General features: G+C 44.5%; 1 protein-coding gene across 1 annotated transcript in view; it reads right to left on the bottom strand.

The window, feature by feature from the left end:
• The window catches only part of TPCN1 (two pore segment channel 1), a 58,322-nt gene that overhangs the window by 24,919 nt on the left and 15,575 nt on the right, over positions 1-17,828 (bottom strand). The window contains 8 exon segments of the mRNA XM_015425289.1: positions 499-598; positions 2,988-3,046; positions 3,492-3,526; positions 4,654-4,742; positions 7,149-7,279; positions 10,560-10,673; positions 11,669-11,845; positions 14,572-14,696. Coding sequence (XP_015280775.1) covers positions 499-598; positions 2,988-3,046; positions 3,492-3,526; positions 4,654-4,742; positions 7,149-7,279; positions 10,560-10,673; positions 11,669-11,845; positions 14,572-14,696 — 830 coding nt within the window.

The following is a 17,828-nucleotide window of genomic DNA, read 5'->3' on the forward strand; positions in this document are numbered from 1 at the left end:
AGCTGCTCCTTTTCACCCCACGGTGCTCACACATGGGGGAGGGGGGACCTTCGGCTTCTCCAACGCACCTGTCAGCCTCCAGAAGACAGGCAGTGGGGAGCTGTGTCAAGGCACATGGGCTCCTGCTCCCCTCCACTGATGAGAAGTTTATTGCACTGTTCTGGTGGGATTTAACCCACCTCTCCGTTTTCAGATTTTGTGCGACCCTCGGTGCACCGTGTTCTCCATTCTCTCTCCATGGCCTGGATCTGTGGATTTAACTATCCGCAGATGGGGTCATGTGGAAAATTAGATATACTGAAAACTCCAGACTCTGAGGCAGAATGGCTCTGACTGTCAAATGCTAGACAGCACAGGAGGGTTGTTGTCTGCAAGCCGTGTCTATTGGCTTTACAGCACTTGACTGGCCTCTGTTGGGAAACAAAGTTCTGGACTAGATGCATCATTGGTCTGATCCAGAAGAGCAGAGAGATTTGAAGCTGCAGCCTGGTGACTTACCAAATTCATAATGAAGTACAGCTCAATAGAAAGGTACACAATAAAGAAGACACAAGACCAAGGATTTCGGGAATATGATGGCATCATCACATCAGGGAAACTGCACCCAAAAAGAGCCAGAGATTAGTTAGTATCAGTCATGACAGCCAAACATTTTCACTAACTATTTTCACTATTCCCCAAAGAGCACTTTGGTCGGGGTCACAACACCGGCTGGTGACCCCAGGCCCTAAGGAGGCCAAGCTTGTTGCAACAAGGGCCAGGTCCTTTTCAGTGGCAGCTCCTATCTGGTGGAACGAGCTCTCGGAGAATATCAGGGCCCTGCGGGACATTTTGCAGTTCCGCAGGGCCTGTAAGACGGAGCTCTTCCGCCAGGCGTATGAGTAGGAGCCACCACTGCCACTGCCATTACCATCACCGTTCTCCAGAGAGTGTTACCGCCGGAAGACTGTGTGACATCTAAGCGGGGCCCAAGTCTTCCCCTCTGCTATGCAAAATGTGGAGTTTTTCTTTCCTCTCTCTCTTACATCCAGATGGAAGTGAATTCTTAAATTGTTTTTATGCATTTTATATATTGTAATTTATATGCACTTTGTGCTCGTGTAAGCCGCCCTGAGCCCGCTTGCGGGAAGGGCGGGGTATAAATGTAATGAAAATAAATAAATAAATAACTACTTAGGGTAAAAATGTACAACAGGGTTTGCTTTTGGTGCATCAGCAGCTAGGCTATTTTATGTGGAACACTAAAGCAGTTCCTCTCTAATCTAGCCATAACACTGTACCCTCACTTAGACGTAGCTATTTATAGAACAATTTCTTGTTCTTCTGGCAGAATGTATGCCTATGCCCAACCTACTGGCATAGTTCAGATGCAACATCAAACCATCATTTGACAGTTAATAATCCCTGTGGCTCAACATAACATCTGGACCAGGCCATGATGCTCTTGTACACAACCTAAAAGTTCCAAACACAGGAAGAATAACCTCTACAATCTTACCATAACAGATTCTGATAAACCAACAGAGTTTCCATATGTGAGCACTCATGAGTTTGTTTTCATAAGGGAAGTGCTGCCCTTGCAGTAAACTTTGCCCAAACCCTGTGTGGCTCTGAACCTTTCACCCACTATCACCCACCAAGTATGCAAATTCTTACTGAACACCCCCCCAAAACCAAAATCAGGACATAAACACACACTCCAGACAAGGCAACTTCAATTTGTGATTATATATGCATGTGACCCACACATCTCAAGCACACATCTTATGTTGAACCAGCCAATTCCGTAGCTTTAGGTTTGATTCCTATTTGCAGTGTGTCATATTAAGGGCTGGAGAGATAAATCCAGGATCTGGGATTCTACCCATAGGGTGTGCTGCCCAGTCCAATAACAAGGCTCCTCTGATAGCTGTCCGAAACCTTGGCAAGGGAGGAGAAAGGGCTGCCTAAATTCTAAATGCCCCTGTTTGTGTATTGCTCCCTGTGGGACTTTATGGCTCCAGTTACAAATCACGCCCAAAGTACACTACACGGTCAGGAGTTCTCTCTCTGCGAGACTGTGCTTCCCTTCCCTGCTTCAGCTTTCCTTTTCTTTTTTTGTCCCAATAACTAAGGGTTCTCAATATTCTGTGGCTCCCGGAAGACAATGAGTGTGACTCAGTGCTTGCCTGGTCATTTGGGGGCTTGTTTCTTTCTTCCTTCTTTAAAATTCCTAATACTCACCTGTATACCTGGGGAATCCTCCAAGTGTACATGAAACCCCACCTGGTCAGTTTGGGGCCTTAGTTTACTGCCACACTGATGGGCCCTCATGTTTGCTATTAAGAATGATTCTCCCTCCCTTCCTTCAGCGACCTATTCCTTTCTGATTCAAATACTGACCACCCTTCAGGCTGTTTAACAATTTCAAAGTTGGACCAGTTTCTTTGCCCAAGAACTCTACCTCACAGACAAGTAGTGTCTGTGTATGCGTGCGTGCGCACGTGCGTGCCTGCCTAGAAGTCATGTTTTATTTCTGGCGACCCCAAGTGGGGCTTGTACGTTTCAGAGAGGTGGCTTGCTATTGCCTGCCTCTGTGTCCCAACCCTGGTATTCCTTGGAGGTCTCCTTTCCAAGTACTTGCCAGGATCAGCCCCACTTAGCTTCTGAGATCTGATGAGATCGGGCTTGCCTGGGCTATCCAGGTCAGGGCTAAACACTCTGGCTTTCTCCAGCCAGCTGAGAACTCTGTTAAAGCATGCCAAACCTCAGTCCACCATATTATGATTTTTTTTACATTTATATCCTGGTTCTCTCCCAGCAGGCAACAGATGACTTACATAATTCAGGCTGCAATCCTGCATTTACTTATTGGCAAATCAAGCTTAATCCAATGGGATTTGCTTTTGAGTAAACAGGCTGAGGACTGGACAGTTTAAAAGATTCACTTTTAGTGACACACACACCCCAGTTCATCTTGGAAACTTCTCTTAAGCGAAAGAGCTTACTTTGCAGTAGTCAGAAGAACAAAGAGATTCACAAGACTGTTCTCCAAGGTGTTGAAATACTGCAAGGCAAAAGCAACTGTTAGGCAACAAAGCCGTCACACAGTGTGAACTACGGCAACACAACATCACATCAGCAGCTTTCTTTGCAGCTAACTGCTTGCTAGTCTTATAATCGAGAATTCTAAAGGCACTGCATTTGCATTCATTCCCACCCACTGGGTTTGGCTTCTGCATCAAGCTGCAGGGAAATTCCCTTCAGAAGTGCAGAATCAGCAGCCAGGGCCACTGTGTCCTTCCCCTAATCAGAAGTGCCTCCAGCAGTGAAAACTGCTGCTGCTACTACTTCCACCCAACAACAGAAGGGCTGCCAGAGAGGCCGATTCTCTCTCTGTGTGTGCCTTGTTTGGGTGGGGACCAAGAGTCATAGGAAGATGCTACTTTAAAGTTATCCACATTATGCTTTTCAAAGGGGCCTAGATATTCAAGAATTTAGCGTTTACTTACAGGGTCCGATTTGTTAGGAGAGAACAAATAAAAACCTAGAAAGATAGGATTGGGAAGAGAAGGAAGAGGAAACAAATTTTGAGTAACAAAATGATTTAAACGTCTCCTTTCCAGAAAAGGAACCACTCAGTTTAATTCTGCACAATGTTAAGCAGAAGTAATGCGGAACAGTAGCTGTACTGTCTTTTCCGCATTGGATCTGGCGGGCCAACAGGCCATGCAATTTTGGGCTACACAGACCGGACACATCCCATCTTCACCCCCCACCCAGTTCAAACCTGTTCTAATTCTGGCAAATGCCCAGCACTCTTTGTGCAGAGGCTGTTCAGAAGTGCACACCTTTCTCCAAGGATAATACCACCACCACCACCCAAAAATAACCCAATTCCATTCTACTTGGAGTCAGATTTTTTTCAGCCAGCCTTCTGCACACAGGAATACACTTCCTGCAAAGAGTATCAAATGAAGATATGAGTAGCAAGGCTTACCCAGATATCTTTCCCCCCCTGCTCTGCTTTTTTACAGAACTCATAGAAACAGTGGAAAGAGCCATCCTGGAAATGTGGAGGAAGAAGAAGAGTTGGTTTTATACCCTGCCCTTCACTACCCAAAGGAGTCTCAGAGCTGCTTACAATCTCCTTCCCTTCCTCTACCCACAGTAGACACCCTGTGAGCAGTGTTCCCTCTAAGCTGAGTTAGTGTGAGCTAGCTCAGTTTTTTTAGCCTCCAGCTCACACATTTTTGTCTTAGCTCAGGAAAGATGGCTCTAGAGCAAACTAATTTTATGCAGCAGCCAAACGACCTGCTCACAACTTTAATGCCAGTAGCTCACAAAGTAGAATTTCTGCTCACGAATCAAACCCGGTTCTCCGGATTAGAGTTCTGCTGCTCTTAACCACTACACCAAACTGGCAGAAGCATATACTTTCAAAAATAATGCTTATCTTTTATATAATTTCCTTTGAGCAACCAAAACAAAAGCATTTTGCACACATCATCATCTCAGTCACACCATTTAACTTAAGTGTAATTTAGAGCGATGTCTGTACTTCCGGTCCACCCAGGCTGTGCCACACACAATGATAGCTGGCCTGAGGAAAGTTTATGGTTGTTGCACAATAGTAGATAAAAAGTGTTCAGACAGGAACCTCCAGTTACATACCAAGAATTGCAAAAATGACCATGAAGAAAAGTAAGAGAAGGAGAATGTCAATGAACGGAGGGAGAGATTGGAAGATCTGCCGCAGGTTTCTGGGGGGAAAAACATTTAATATAGTGTTAGTTATCTGAAGGGACACTTTCTTCCTTACAGTCATATGAAGCTGCTTATCAGCAAGTCAGACCACTGGTGCATCTAGACAAATATTGCCAGCTATGACTGGAAGCAGCTCTGCAAGGTCTCAAGTAAAGCATTTTCTCAACACTTGCTAGCTGGGATCCTTTTGAACTCAAGACACAAGGTACCTAACCTGGGACCTTTTGCATTCCAAGAAGGGCTTGGATCCACACTAGAAGTTTCTGTGCACGTAAAGATTTCTGCCCATAAAGCATGATTTTCCTGCCTCCCTTCTATCGCTGAAGCTCAACATACACCCCCTAAATCCTGTTCTGGGGGAGGGGAGACTTCCAGGGACAGAATTTTCTTGGGCATTTTAGCCTGCTGTCGAAAAGGGGAAGGAAGAAACTCGTGTTCTGTGGGTGAAAATCCTTACACCAATGGAAACGTTAGCCTGGATCCAACTCAATGTGCTTTATCACTGAACCCCAGTTCCTTTTCTAGAAAACACCAGTGGTTTCATATGAACATATGAAAACTACTGGTGTTTTCTAGGACCAGTTTTTCAAATGAACATATGAAGCTACCCTAACCAAATCACATCATTAATTTATTTAGTGCTATCATATGTCACATGCAAGCTAAAACAGGCAACTAACAATAAAAATGAAAAACATACAACAAATAAAAATAAAAATAATTTTTAAATTTTAGCAGTAAAATGTCAGGTACATTAAAACAGATGCCGTCCTGCAGTCAATCAGTTTAGCTCAAATACCTTCTAGAACAGGAATGTCTTCCTCTAGCCAGTCTAACCCAATATTCTCTGCTCTTATGGGTAGCTGGTCTCTTTCTCTATGATTTTCCTAAGACCTGCCACCAGACTTCTTTTAGATTAAATTTGGGGCCTTATGCATGCAAACCACATGTACTACGACTGAGCAGTGGCCCCTCCCATGTACCCTTAAGATCACCCAGATCCCCTTTTACATTAAATTTGGGGCCCTATGCATGCAAACCACATGTCCTACCACTGAGCAATGGCCCTTCCCATGTACACTTAAGATCACCTAGAAGAAGAAGAGTTGGTTTTTATACCCTGCTTTTCTTTACCTTAAGGAGTCTCAAAGTGGCTTACAATCACCTTCCCTTCCTCTCCCCACAACAATCACTTGTGAGTAGGTGGGCCTGAGAGAGTTCCGCAGTAACTGTGACTGTGACCCAGCAGGCTTCATGTGGAGGAGTAGGGAATCAAACCCAGTTCTCCAAATTAAAGTCCACTGCTCTTAACCACTACATCATGCTGGCTAATGAGGCTCTAGCAAGGTGGCTATCATCATTTGAAGTCCATTGTGTGATAACAAGAACTACAGCCACCTCCTTGTCTTGGAAAGCGCATTGGAACTCCTTTAGGAGGCTAATGAAGTGGTCAACACTGTTTATCTGAGTGGCTGGGAACGTGGTGAGCCACACATACACAAAATGGGTTTGTGAAAAGTCCTTTGTTCCCCCCCTTCCTATTATTCCAAAAGCTCACATTGCCCATGTGTTTGTCTTACAAACCTTCTCTCAACACAGTCTTCCCTGCCATCAGATGCCAAATGCATCCAGTTCAAGTCTCTCACATTAATATCAATTTTTAGCGCACTCTCAGTGCTGCAGTGTATTATACTAAATGTTAATGGAGACTTGAGAGGCACAGGAGTATGGGAACTCACGGCTGCACAGGATTCTGTGCTGAATATCAGACTGTTGCATTACCATGTACTCCTGACATGACCATGACACAAAATGCACAAATGGCGGTTGATAGGAAACCAGAATTTAAGAATTTAACGCTTGGAGTCACTGGGCCTGAACACACACACCACTGTGGGTGTGCTTCAAGTACATGTGGTATTGTACACTGGATAATCTATGGGTCAAACAGTTGCTACCTGTTTCATTACCTACAAAGAAATGTTCGTGCACTTCAAAAAGCTGACATGCGTGACTTTGTTGTGTATACCTGCCTGTAAGAAATGGCCAATATTTGCTTCATCACTGTTCTCTGAAATGAAGTTAGGTTAAACTGACCAGGTTTATTCATAGCATCTAAAATCTCTACCTTAACGCTTATATGCATATTTGTTCTTTCATTAGGAATAAACCAGTACCAAGTACCCAACTGCCAGAATGTCCACTCCTTTGCCTTTTCATCATGCTCTAAACACATAAAACTTCTGAAATCAGGCTAGTCCGCTTCCCAAATTAAAGACATAGTCAATATTAAGGGGAATAGGTTTACTTTCTACTGCTTTTGTGAAAAGGGAACTGAGACAGAGCACTGGCAGTTGTGCTGCAGCTACAGCATAGTGCCCAAAGGCCAGGCAGCCGAGTACCTTCGGACAGCTCCGCAGTAACGACAGTCCACTAGGAAGATACAACGCAAGGCTCTCGTGATCCGGACGTGTGACGTCTGGCGCACCAACACCACTATCGCCTCGATGAACTGCAGCAACAGCACACAGGTCTGCCAAGAACAGAAGCCACAGAAGAGGACAATTGGCACTTCCAAAGCACACCCTCATCAGACCGGCAACACGAGAGCTCTACAAAAATTGTGCCTTGGTTTTAAAATGGGGGGGGGGGCAGTGTGTGAAGCAGGCTACCTTGTAAGAAAAATAAGGTTACCTAAAGAATTTAACAATCATAATGGGATTGGAAGGCACATGCAGAGGAAAGCCCAGGAATTGGTAGACATTTGCAAACCTGTAGAAGCCAATGGTGAAAGTGTGGAAAGAGGAAGACTGTGCAGAATTTCCAGAGGTCAGGGCTTCAGTGCTTTCCATAGTACTTTGCCCCTTCTTATGAGAAGCAGAATAAATTGCACAGATACAACATATACAAATATGTAAATTTAAATTGCACAATTCCTATAGGTCACGGAATTCTCCTTTTCTCGATGGAAAATTTTAATTTTTCAGAATAGACTACACAAAGCCCAAGGTGCAACTAGTGCAACAGGACCTCAAAAGAACATACATACACTCCAGGATTATCAAGACAAGAAACAGCCATTCTAGAAAGATGAGCCAAATTAACTGTCTTGAGTCTATGATGCAAAAACAGAGATGGTGATCACACTCTTTGAAAGGGGATTAGACAAATTTATGGGATGATATAGAGCTATTAGCCATGATAGCTAAATGGAACCTCCATATACAGAGGCAGTATACCTCTGCGTACCAACAACTGAGAGGCAAAACAGAGGGCAGGAGGATTCCTTTCTACCTGCAAGTTTCTTGGAAGTATCTAGGGGCCCAGTGACGAAAACAGAATGCTAAACTAGATGAATCTTTGAGCTAAATGAGAGGGGCTTTTTTTATGTTCTCTGCAAACATAATCGCTTAGAAATGACAGTCTGCCTTTGGATGAAAAGCCTTCCTGGCACTCTGCTTTCAAATAATACTCTCAACAACTTACCGTCATAACAGACATACTAAACCATTTGTAAATTTATACCTGTGCGTCTGTGGCTTGAAAACAGCAAAGATTATTGTCCATTATGCATTTTACGCCTCCCCCCCAAAAAAAAAGATTCGTTTCAGGGCTTTTATAATAGGCATACTATAAAAGTTCAGCTTTAAGAAAGATTTTGCTACCTTCTTTGGGAGTTAAAGAAGAGAAGGGGGGGGGAGATTGTGCAATGGGAAAAAGAGTTTTTATTATGTGTCACTTGGACCCCTATGTTTCTCATGCTGTTTCGTTAGATCAGTAAGGCAACTGTCTTTCAGAATGTTCTCACTATAATAAACTGTAGCATTTTTTGTCTTCTTTGAGACTTAGACAAAAATGCTATTTTAATACCACATTACTCATAGTAGCTACCCAGAAAATAAGGCAAAAACATATTTTGCTATACACCGCTAACATTCTATAGAAGCAGTGGCCAGATTCTGAGATTATCTAAATTTATAGAATATATTTAATATAGACTGGAGAATCATAACTTTAATACATGCAGCCACTTTTTGTATACTTTCGTATGGCACAGAGCACTCAATCCAATGAACTCTCTTCACATTTTTTAGGACGTGCAGCTTAAAAACTAAACAAATAACTAAAATGCTTGTTAGATCAACAAGTATGGCTCTGATGGAAAGAATTAAAGCAGTGCCTAGTAGAAGTTTTAAAATATAAAGTGTACAGAACAGTTGTGCACACACAGAAGTAGTGAATTAGTAACGACAGCATAAACACTAAGATCAATAGGAATGATCAAATTATAAATGATGATGAAGAAGAAGAGATTGGATTTATACCCCGCCCTTCACTACCCAAAGGTGTCTCAGAGCGGCTTACAAACTCCTTTCCCTTCCCCTCCCCACAACAGACACCCTGTGAGGTAGTTGGGGCCGAGAGAGCTCTGATAGAAACTGCTCTTTTTTCAAGAACAGCTCTTATCAGAGTTATGGCTTGCCAGGTGCAAGTGGAGGAGTGGGGATTCAAACCCGGTTCTCCCAGATTAGAGTCCACGCACTTAACCACTACACCAAACTGGCTCTAAATGATGACAGCAAGGAAGTAACAAGGAATAAAATCACTTGAAAATAAGTACCTAAAAAGCAAAATTGTAGTGCAGGGGTCTTCAACGTGGTGCCTGTGGGTACCATGCTGCCCAGCAACACTTTTTCTGGTGTCCAATAAACGTTTTCAGAAAGTGGGTGGGGCCAGGGGCACTTTTGCCCAGCAAGGCTTCAGCTGTAAATGCCGCCACAGCACAAGGATCTTCACTGTATGACTGATGGTAAGCTGCGGCAGGGTCCCCCTCCTGTGGCAGCCATTTTGTGGCAGGCATTTCATGGTTGTGCCCAGGGCCTTATTTGTAGAAAAAGCCCAGCAGGAACTCATGAGCATAACAGGTCACACCCAACAGCTGAAACTCATTAGCATATTAGGCCACACCCTGCCACCACAGCTCATTAGCATATTAGGCTGCAGCCCCATGTTGCTAAAAGTGTGGTCATCCAGCCACACCCACCTTTTGCTTCTTATTCTGTTTACCTTGTTTGTTGTCAAAACCCAGGGCCTTTTTTTGTAGCAGGGACTCCTTTGCATGTTAGGCCACAGACACGCCTACTGTAGCCAATCCTAATGAGTTTCTGCTGTTGGGTGTGGCCGATTATGCTAATGAGTTCCTGCTGGGTGTGGCCAACTCAGGAGCCAGCCGGAACTCCGTTCCTGTGCGTTCCTGCCCAAAAATAGCCCTGGTTGTGCCCATTACACTGTGTCAGAATTCCCACAGGCTCAAAAAGATTGGGGACTAGTGTTCCCTCTAAGCTGAGTTAGTGTGAGGTAGCTCCCAGTTTTCTAGCCTCCGGCTCACACATTTTTGCCTTAGCTCAGGAAGGACAGCTCCAAAGCAAACTAATTTATGCAGTAGCCAAATCACTCGCTCACAACTTTGATGCCGGTAGCTCACAAAGTAGCATTTTTGCTCACAAGACTCTGCAGCTTAGAAGGAGCATTGTTGGGGACCCCTGTTGTAGGAGCTTGATAAAGGTAGTTTGACAGGAGTCAAACACAGCCTGCTGTTCTACAGAATAACCCATCGATGCACAAAGGGTTGGGAAGAGTTGCCCAAGCCACTTTTTAAAGTCAAGAAGGAAACAAAAAGGTCTCTCAGAACATCTCACCAGCCCATCCACACCCTATCAAAATTGTCATGGCTCAGACAGCACAGATAAGAGTCCATTCTGGTTCCTGCAAAAGGCCGGATCAAGTAGGCAAGAGGGTTACCAGCGGTTCACCTTGACCATGGTCCTTTTGTGCCGAATATAGGTGTGGAAGCCCAACCATCTCATTTTCATAGACAGCTCAAACACTACTATTGCCAAGGCAAGCAGCTCCAGGGTAGCATGAATCTGGAATTGGACAAGCAAGAGGGTTGAACACTCATCGTTTCACCAGCTCAAGTCACAAAAACATTAAAGTATAGACAATGGTCCAGCGATCTAAGTGGGAGGGGGAGACATGACTACAGTAGTGAAACAGCAAACTATCATTTCCAAATTAAGCCTTTAAGTGATGTTTTTAAAACTCGAACAGGAGTGCAGCTGGATTAAGAATATTCTGCAACCTCCCAGCCAGAGCAGCTATACTAAATGCCTTTTAAAAAATTTTCTCATGTCACAGACATAGGGTAGCTGAAAGGGGTAGAACAGCTAGATTTGAGTCCAGTAGCGCCTTAGAGACCAACAAGATTTTGGGGGGTATGAAGGGAGCTTTGACTTTTGAAAGCTAACACCCTAAAAATCTTGTTAGTCTCTAAGGTGCTACTGGACTTAGAACTCATAGCTGATAGCATGTCTTGGCATTGGGAGGAAGCCAAGATGTCTGAATGGTTCTGGCCTTGTGGAAAATAACAGAGTCTAAACTCCTGTGTGTTTTGCGATTCCTCCCTGGGACAAAGTGATTTGTTGTTACTTCTTCCTTGAAAAAGAGAGGAAAGTTGTATTCGGAACTCAGAGGGACTTTAGCTGTTTACATAGTTTTGAACCCGCCATTCCTTGTTTTTTTAATTTAAAAAAGTACTACAAATTGGCATGATGCTTGAAAACCCAATTATTTTACCCACTGATAAGATGTTCACAATGGGCATCTCTTCTTTTAGTGGATCGTCAACTTTCAGCCTGTTCAGGTAACTGGACACAGGGCTTGCCTGAGTGTCTTCTGTTCTAACTCTTTTTGCCCCACTAAAAGGGCAAGCCTGTGACACTGGTCCTCAGTTATTTTAGAAAATATTCTTCTTAGCTCCATTAGTCTACCCATTCCATTACATAGTCACGCCTTCCATCCTTTTGCTTGTGTCCCCCTTGGCCTGGAGATCCCTCCTTCATTCTTTCCCCAAGGTACGTACATAGATGCCAAGTCGAAGCATGGGCACTGCGGGTGCCTCACAGAGGGACAGCAGCAGGAGCAGCAGGGCCGTAGTCAGCTCCATTAGGTAAAAGAGATGATTGTGGACAAAGAGGTAGGCCGCAAGTGCTTTGGCATCCTTGGGGTGCGTGAAGAATTTGTCATTGTTTTCTCCTTCCTAACATAAAAGAAGAAGAGATTGGATTTATATCCTACCCTTCACTACCTAAAGGAGTCTCAGAGCGGCTTACAATCTCCTTTCCCTTCCCCTCCCCACAACAGGCACCCTGTGAGGTAGGTGGGCCTGAGAGAGATCTTTCGAGAACTGCCCTTGAGAGAACAGCTCCGAGAGAACAGCTCCAAGAGAACTTGTGACTGATCCAAGGTCACACCAGCAGCTGCATGTGGAGGAGTAGGGAATCAAACCCAGTTCTCCCAGATTAGAGTCCGTGCTCTTCACCACCACACTAAATTGGCTCTCAGCAAAGAAATCCAAAACAAAGAAATCCAAAACACAAAGTCATGTGAATGACAGGCAGCACCATGTAACTTCCTTTATTCCTCCTATTGAAAAGTAATGACTTTTTGTTTCACAAGCCAGCAACAGAATCCTGAGGGGACAGACCGAGCTCCTCGGCTCCTGCCCTCCTCTGTGCCTGAGGCACTGAAAATGTTGTGTTTTTTTTTGGGGGGGGGGAAGGACTATGACTCACTTGATCCATATTGTGTGAGATTTTTAGCACTCTTTATTGATCAGCAAGCCTTTTATTTTAAGCTGTTTTGGGGCCTCCTTGCTTGCGGGAGATAGACAAAGAAAAAGCATTTTAAAAATAAATCAATAAAATAAATTGAGGCTAGGAGATGGTCAATGCCATCTTAAGCCAAATTTTTTGTTGTTGTTGTTCAGTCGCACAGTCGAGTCCGACTCTTCGCGACCCCATGGACCAGATCACGCCAGGCCTTCCGGTCTTCCGCCGTCCTCTGAAGTTGGCTCAATTTCATGTTTGTTGCATCTATGACACTGTCTAACCATCTCCTCCTTTGCCGTCCCCGTCTTCTTTGACCTTCAATCTTTCCCAGCATCAGGGTATTCTCCAGTGAGTGCTCCCTTCTCATTTGGTGGCCAAAGTATTTGAGCTTCAGTTTCATTACCTGGCCTTCCAGGGAACAGTCAGGGTTGATTTCTTTTAGGATTGACTGATTTGATCTTCTTGCAGTCCAAGGGACTCTCAAGCCAAATTACACTGTCCTAAATTCACTCGCTTTAACAAGACTCTGCTCAGGATGGCGCCAAATGTCTCACTCTAAAATACTATCATACAAAAGTACAGAAGAGAACAGAGAATGGGTCAGATCCGTTGGAAGTGGAGAACTGTACACTGTCTCCTGCCTCAGACTTCAGAGACAGCAGCATAAATTTAGAGATAGAGAGCACAGAGACACACAGAGCATCCTTTCCTTCTTGCTATCTGATACTATCCCTTTGAAGTAGAATGCTATTCTTAGGGACAAGACTTCCTTCTGGCTTAACACCTCTCTCTCCCACACACCACAAGAAGGAGCTTGCTCTCCATCTTTGGCACCATGTATGCAGGACATTCATTCTGCATCTGCATCCATCCTAGGTAGTTAGATTAAATTCTATCCCTGTCTCTCACCTATACGATCTAGAATGATGTTCCCTGAATAAAGGACTTTTATCAGTTTTGAAATTGACAAGTGGCTCCCTGTAACTTTGTTTCTTTGCTAGCACACACAGTATGGAGAAGCTGCTGCTGCCTGTAAGCCTAGCACGCTCTGCCACTTAATAGAGATTCCTAGCTGTACCATACCAGTGAAACTAACAAGACCCTTTCACCATCATTAGAGAGATGATATTTGGTAAGCCACATTTGTTTTGTAAGCTGCCTCAAGCAGGTTCTCTGGAGAATTGCCACAGAAGTTTTCTAAAGAAATAAAACTGAACCTGCAACCAGCGTTATTTGGAACTTTAAATGGGTATATTAAGCTTACAGTTATATTTTAAAAATAATGTCGAAGGATATATGACAGACACAACATGAACCATTCAGGTGGGTAGCCGTGTTGGCCTGAAGCAGCAGAACAAAGCTTGAGCCCAGTGGCACCTTTAAGACCAACAAAGTTTTATTCAAGGTATAAGCTTTCATGTGCATGCAGACTTCTTCAGATACATTGAAACGGAAGTTACCAGACCAGGGTGAGCAGCAAATTAGCATAAGCATAATAAATGGTGTTTAACAGATGCTGCGGTGGCTCAAGTGGTTAAGATGCTGAACTGCAGGCTGTGGAAGGTCGGTAGTTCAGCAGTTCGAGACCTGAGTGTGCCGCATGACGGGGTGAGCTCCCGTCTCTAGTTCCAGCTCCTGCCAACCTAGCAGTTCGAAAGCAAGAAATTGCAAGTAGATAAATAGGTACCACTTTGGTGGGAAGGTAACAGCGTTCCGTGCGTCTTGGTGTTTAGTCATGCCGGCCACATGACCACGGAAACGTCTTCGGACAGCGCTGGCTCTTCGGCTTTGAAACGGAGATGAGCACCGCAACCCTAGAGTCGGATTCGACTGGCTTTCGAGCAAGGGAACCTTTACCTTTTTAACAGATGCAAGGACCAAAGTGGAATAACAAGTTTGGTTTATATGATCACCATTGGGGGGGGGGGGGTTTAATTCCAGGGGAAAACATAGTGAAGGAACTAAATATATCAAAATCAGAGATAGATGGGCAGATCTATCTTTGCTAGAATACAGAGAAAATATATCCCTTTCTAAAGGTAGCCTATAATTTAAACGTTTGTAGGACATCATCTCCTAGCTACCGATACAATTTTACATCACTTTCTTTCCATGACAGTGTGCTTCTATCTATACCGTAAATGAGAGAGCTGACCTGGAGGTAGATTGCTGCCTCTTGGTAGTTCATTTCCCAGTTGTCTCTCACATGTCTCCGTTGAGGGTAGCAGACCCCAGCAGCTGGACTGGGGACATCATTGATGAAGTCATAGCTGCCTCCATCTGTGTGAAAGGGAAAGAAACGACACATCATAGGAGCCTCCAATTCTGTGTCAGAGAAGAAGCCACTGCTGTCCTCTTGGCAATCCGTGGCTTGAGCATCCGAGCAGGCACACTATGCACGCTGATGTCTTAAAATGGCCACACCGCTCTGATGCTGAGCACTGTCTTCGCTCTCTTCGTTTCCTGAGCCGGGAAGCGAAAGAGGAAAGGAGAGTCAGGAACAGGAGACCAAGAGTGGAGTAGGCATGGTAGAAAGGAGAGTTAAAGATGTAAGGAAATGAAAGAATAGTTAAGAGAACTGAAATGGAAGGAGGACTAGCTGCTCTCCCACGTGAGGCAGGAAAAGAACTGAAGGGTGGGTGACCCCCCCAGCAGAAACAGGAAGGGAAATTCCTGCTTCCCTGAGTGGATGGTGGGAACCGCCAAAATGTCCTTCACCCCACAGGGAGCAATAAATGTGTGGCTATACCGCAGCCACCAACTCATATCAAGGGCTTTTTGCAGACTATGTTCGCAGCTTCCTCGTGCAGTATCGGGATAATGCTGATCCTCTTTTCAAGCACATTGTAGTGACCACCGAGATAATGCGCATGAAACAAATACTCTAAAGTGCAATCTATGCCAATAATATCTATACCGTCGAAAGAGCGGGTTTAAATGAATCGCTGATCGCAAACCAACAAAGAAAATTGTGAGAATCTAGAGAACAGGCTTTCATATCACTTCCAGTACTAAGAGTGCTTTATGAACCACATTAGCCAGTGTGGCACAGTGCTGAATTAGGACTAAGGAGATCTGGGTTCAAATGCCCACATGGCCATAAACCTCATGATGTGATCTTGGGCCTGTCACTCTTAAATGTCAATATTTGTTTCGCATGCAAAAGGGACCGGTCTCTTCCCTTTTCCTTGCGCACAAATGAAAGTCCGTTTCTATTTTTGGGAAAGCCACAGTTTTAAGGAAGCCAGAGCATTAGCAGTCTCTGACCAACATAAAGCTAAAGCCTTCCCAAGAGCACTTGTGTAGTAATGTGGGGAGGAGCTACAAGCTGGCTGATCCGTTGCACAGATGGCAGCACTGCCTTCACACCAGCGCGGCTTATCCCAAGAGTTCCATCCAAGCCAGCTGTCCTGCTTACACAAGGCCTCTGGAATGACAGTTCAGGGAAGCAAGCTTTTCCATTCACTGGGAGCACTGGAAGCTGTTCTGGCAAGCCTCTAAACAGAAACAGATTTCATATGCCTTCATAAAAAGGAGGAGGAGATAGCAAATGTTTACTAACTTATGATATTCAGCTGGCTGACGGGCTTCGGAATTCAAGGAAACGTTATGCACACTATTCCCTCTGTTTAGACTCCGAGCCACGCAATGAAAACCCGTCCATCTGGCAGAGCCCAAGACACAACAGAGAACAAGAATGATCAGTGGAGGAAAAACACAAATTACCAAGGCAAGGGATGGATGCAGGATGAACTCCCGTGCAAAAGCCTCTGCCCTTCTGGAGAGGCATTTATGTAGGATTTCTAACTGCCTCTTTGCATTCTACAGAGCCTTTACGTTTTATTAATAGATCAAAATCATTTATTTATTTATTTGCAAAAGATTGAATAAAGCAAAATTAGCAGCAGGAGACTAAAGGGTTTTTTTTTACACCAGCCATATTTCCATGACAATCCCTCCAGGGACAAACAGTTAGAAAAACAAATCTGGGGATAGGAAAGGATATACAAATGAAGTCAGCTCGCTGACGTCACTTAGTTCTAACCAGATGCCGTGATTAAAGCAGCCAAGGTAAACATGAATTTTTCAAACCTATGTAAAAACAGTTGCCAGGAAAGAAAGTTTTAATGCCTGCCTCCCGGATGCTGCCATATGGAATGTATTAGACAGCTACAATATCTCCCCACCCAGTATAAAGAGGTCAAGCTTGGGTGTGTCTCTCAAAGCGATCACGCAATGGGCTTGCAGTCCCGATCTAGGAAAAGCTTTTCTGAACAAAGAGCTAAGAAAAGCACCAGAGTGACACACAGCCCCTGCTTCCTGTTCCCATTTGAAAACTGCCATACTGGGTGGCAGGTCCCTGTCTTGCATCTCTATGGGGTGAGGCCGACATCAGTCACTGCACCAAAGAACTGCCTACATTAATCTAGAAGAGAAGAAAAGATTGGATTTATACCCCGCCCTTCACTACCCAAAGGAGTCTCAGAGCAGCTTACAAATTCCTTTCCCTTCCCCTCCCCACAACAGACACCCTGTGAGGTAGGTGGGGCTGAGAGAGCTCTGATAGAAACTCCTCTTTTTCAAGGACAGCTCTTATCAGAACTATGGCTTGCCCAAGGTCATCCAGCTAGGTGCAAGTGGAGGAGTGGGGAATCAAACTCGGTTCTCCCAGATTAGAGTCCGTGCTCTTCACCACCACACTAAATTGGCTCTCACACCAAACTGGCTCTAGGAACTGAGGTGACGGACTGCACCAGGGACTGGGGGACCCCTTGATTCAGACCCACACACCCCCATCACTTATGATCCTACGAAGTGCTCTTAGGGCTTCCAGTAGTGATAAGTCTGCTTCTAAGAAGCCAACCCTGCATTTGTGCACACCAAGCAAGCCTGCTATGAGTTCCAAATAGGGTTGCCTGGTCCCCCCTGGCCACCGGCAGGGGGCTGTACGATTGCCATCTCCAGGTTGAGAAACTCTTCGAGATTTGGGGGTGAAGCCTGGGGACGACAGGTTGGGGGGCACAGTGCCAGAGAATCCACCCTCCAAAGCATCGGTTTGGAGGCTAAATACAAGGGGGGAAAGTGAACAAATTACAAGAAATAGATTATAAATATTTGACACTTATTAAAGATACTAATATCCATGTACTCTATTCATACAACAGTTCCAAAGTCTAATGCATATATGTTCAGTCCATAATCATTTCCATTCTCATCCAACATATTTAAAGGAATAAAGTGCCTGTGTTGAAAAACGTTGTGAATTCGTTGTTTTCAAAATATAGCCGCTAAGTCTTTCCAAACAGTTTGTTGTTTTCAGAGCACAGCAGATAAATCTTTCTAACAATACAATTTCAAAGTGCGTGCATGGAGACTGTAGAAAGGACACTGCTGCGTTCCACCTCTGACGGA

The sequence above is a fragment of the Gekko japonicus genome, unplaced genomic scaffold, assembly GCF_001447785.1.
Source record: "Gekko japonicus isolate JY-2015 unplaced genomic scaffold, Gekko_japonicus_V1.1 scaffold135, whole genome shotgun sequence".
Taxonomy (NCBI): domain Eukaryota; kingdom Metazoa; phylum Chordata; class Lepidosauria; order Squamata; family Gekkonidae; genus Gekko; species Gekko japonicus.